This window comes from Glycine soja, chromosome 10 (genome assembly GCF_004193775.1).
Source record: "Glycine soja cultivar W05 chromosome 10, ASM419377v2, whole genome shotgun sequence".
Lineage (NCBI taxonomy): Eukaryota > Viridiplantae > Streptophyta > Magnoliopsida > Fabales > Fabaceae > Glycine > Glycine soja.
Genome location: NC_041011.1, coordinates 25,796,785 through 25,800,652, shown reverse-complemented (window position 1 = coordinate 25,800,652; position 3,868 = coordinate 25,796,785). Strand labels below are relative to the sequence as shown.

The following is a 3,868-nucleotide window of genomic DNA, read 5'->3' as shown; positions in this document are numbered from 1 at the left end:
GTGGAGTTTTCTTACAAGATGCAATGTTACCCGACTTCCCAACCAAGTGTTCTTTGGCTCTCGTTATTCCTTCCTTTGTGATTTTCCACAATAATTACAAGCAATGGTGTTTGTATCCCCTTCCACAAGTGGATGACCATACTTCCAACCAAGGTCTGTCTTATTTTTCCTTGTTGTAACATTAGATGATGGTTTAGCCATTATAATTAGTAGAAGAGGGTTGAACAATTAAAAAAAATCAGAACCAAAAAATAAAAAAGGAAAAGTTTCAAACTTAGAATAGATGATGGTTCATCCATTGTAGATAGCAGAAGAAGGCTGAACAATTAAAAAAATAGAACCAGAAAAACAAAAAATGGAAGAGAGAACTCGTCACCATCGTGTCACTGTCGGGTCATCATCGTCGTTGTTGTCCGTTGTCGTTGCTACTGCGAATGGGAGAACTCGCAACTTCGAGGTGAGAGAAATCATGTGGTGCTTATGTGTGTCGTGCTACTCATCTCATTTAGGATTCTAAACCCAGGGTTTAGGGTTGGGTCGGGTTAGCCCAAGACGACCCAATTTGTCATTTTTGGAAAATTTTAAAAAGAAACGTTTTCTCCGCCATAACCACCATTCTGCCACCACCGTTAAACCTATGACGACCACCATGGCACCGCCATTTGAAACCCACAATACCACCTCTATTTGGTGGCGTTTTATCAAAAATCTGCCACACCATACCGCCATAGCACCGTCATAACCGCCATTTAACAACACTGGTATAGTCCTTTTGTCATTTTATTTTATTTAGTAAATAATATAATAAAAGTAATTATTTTTAGTTTTGAATTGATAAGAAATAACCTTAACACAACTTACATTATTCAAACATCACAATCGCCAACTATTTCGCTGCAACAATGTATTTTGATTAACCCTCTATCACTGTTGTCGCTAACAGAGGAGCGAGGAACATTGTTCACCGCAATTCCTCACCCCAACAAAAGGTATTGTGTTTTCATCTTCGACTTTGGTCTTATCAGGTATTTGGGTATTTGTTTTTGTGTCACAGAGGAGCTGGTCATTGAACAAAGTCTTCAACGTTGTTTTCTAGTTTTATCTACATTCTCGTGTGAAAATTGTAGTGTTTTTTTTTTATTTGAAAGCTACCGAGTGTATAATTAATTAGTAAAGAAGTTTTCATTATTTATGCTTGCTTAGATTTTCATTATCTATATTTCTAAACCATATTATCCTCTATTTAATATACGACCTCATCTTATCTTTTAGTCTTTGCCAATGCCAATCTCGTTCTTGAACCGAGTGATCCAAGCGTTGTCAATGACATAGCATGTAGGGGCAGATCTTTATAAGGTGTACTAGATTCTTTATGGTTTCTTTAATTTCTTATGAAATTTCTATTTGTTGTTATGTTGCTCTCTATCTCTCTCATTCTTTACTTTTGGTTTCCTTTGGTATCTTGATTATGATTATTAGAGACATTAGTCATGCTTACATGTAGTTTGTCAAAGCGACTTAATATCCATTTTGCAATAACAATTTATCCAGTTTCTTAGTAGTTCATCATTATGTTGTGCATCCTTAAATATTTCTTATTTTTTAGTTGTTTTTGTCACACTTGGCAATGTGAAACTGTCTCAACATCTAAGTGTGTTCTCATGTTTGTTAGTTTCCCTATAGATTGAAGCTGTGAAGGGGCTCATTTCGGTTAAGATCTTACTTGGATTCTTTCCCATTCTCTCGCAATCACCAATGTGAAATCCAATTACAATAAGGTTTGTATTTTAGTCTCACCAACAAATAAAGTTAGACATTTTAATATTTATCCCAATTGTTTTTTTACCTCTTTAAAAATAAGGATTTTACTAGAATTGTAATTTAGAAGCAACTTGGACCCTATCTTATTTTTATCCCTAAAAAAAGGATCAGTCATATATTATGTGGTTATTCCTTGTTATCCTGTTATGGGATGGTTAATTTGTACATGCCATATTCAAGTCAGTTCATACTTATAATTCTTCCTTTGATCAAAGAAAGCTAAGTGAAATTGTTTCCAAGAACCAAATTAATTTGCTGATAATATCTCTTTGTTGGTGATAATTTCAAGTTCAATGATATGAGTGACCTCCTACAATATCTAGAGATAGCTAGAAAAGCTTAGGTGTACTACTTAGATAATGCATCTAATGCTCAACTATTATTTGTCACCTTTAGCCTCTTCTATCAAAATGATGATGCCAGGATTTTCCTTACGCTCAAGTTAATTGAAATAAAATTATGTATAACTTTAAAATTTGTAAATAAAGGCATGCATTAAAGTTTGACATAAACATTGGCTTGCGATGAACATAACATATTTTAGTAAATATGGGGAAGATATGAGATGATGCTTTGTACCTTTAGGTGTCATTGCTTTTGAATAAGAGTTTCATTGACTCACTTACATATCGTGATCGGTCTTTTATGAAGGTTTGTTTCTTCTTGAGCTTGTATCATACATTGTGCTAACTATATATGCAAAGTTTAGTCAAATTTGCATGTAAAAGTTCAAAATGATCAAAATTGACTTGCAAATTATCTTTGTTTTCCTGTAGTCAGGTGTTGTATAATTTTCCTAAATTGAGTTTAAAAAATTCCCCTTTTTCCCTATGGCGATAACTTTGTAGGCTTGGTTAATATACATGCTCACTATTTGATACTAGTTCCTATAAAATTATGTGTTTCCATACAAGTTTTTTTGCACAAATTGTATGTATAGAAGCAAAATTTGAGTTAAAGCTTTATTTATATACGAGACTATGTTTTCATTATGTATGAATTGCATATGCATAAATTTGATGAAGATAGCCTTAGTAATGATGATGGTGTTAGATTTGATGACAATAAGAGTGAAAATGATAGTGATGTTGGTTGTGAAGATGGAGCCGAGGAGCAACATGGAAGTCTTCATGAAGAGAAAAGGATATCTTATTTGACAGGCGATGAGATAAAGGGTCTCCATTGGGAAAGTGAAGATAGTGTTTTTCAATTCTATACAAGATATGCTAGATGCCATGGGTTTGTAGTTAGGAAAGATGATGTATTTCAAGATTTGAATGACAATGTTATAAAACATCAATTTGTATGCAATTGAAAAGGTTTGAGAAATAGGAAACACTTCATGAGGGTGGATAGAAAAAGAGACCGTAGACTTATCACTCGTACTAATTGTGAAGCCAAGCTTCGTGTTTATTTAGATTACAAGACATCAAGATGGAAAGTGTATTCACTCCGTGAGACCCATAACCATGAACTGACCCCACCCACTGATATTCGTCATATTCCTAAGTATAATGTGATGACTGATTTGGATAAAAGCCAAGTGGACGATAGTTTGCATAAATTTGGTGTTAGAACTTGCCACATCATGGGATGTTTAATGGCTCAAAAGGATAGATATGATGGAGTTGGTTTTTCCTAAAGGGATTTATGAAATCATTTTTATCGGAAGCAACGAGATATGATCAAAGACAAAGATGTTTGTGTTGCATTAAGTTATTTGGCAAGCAAGTTTGCCAATGATCCCTTGTCATATTCAACATTCCTAACTACAATTGATGATAGATTGAAGCATTTATTTTGGGGAAATGGAAGCAGTAAAGTGGATTATGAATGCTTTAGTGATGTACGTGCCTTTGACACCACTTACAAGAAGACTAAATACAACAATCCACTTGTCATTTTCTCTGGATGCAATCATCATTCTCAGATCACTATCTTTGGTGCTTCTCTTTTGGCTAATGAGACCACTAATATGTATAAATGGGTATTATGGACTTTTTTGAAAACAATGAACAAGCAACCTAAATCAATTGTGACTGATGGT

The 3,868-nt window shown here is 34.0% G+C and overlaps 1 protein-coding gene across 1 annotated transcript; it reads left to right on the top strand.

Moving 5' to 3' along the window:
- The first annotated feature begins 355 nt into the window (after window positions 1-355).
- Window positions 356-3,463, top strand: LOC114371567. Its single transcript, XM_028328967.1, has 4 exons — window positions 356-457; window positions 944-1,025; window positions 2,847-2,996; window positions 3,141-3,463. Exons 1-4 carry the CDS (start codon window positions 356-358, stop codon window positions 3,461-3,463), a joined length of 657 nt encoding a protein of 218 aa, XP_028184768.1.
- The last annotated feature ends 405 nt before the right edge of the window (window positions 3,464-3,868 follow it).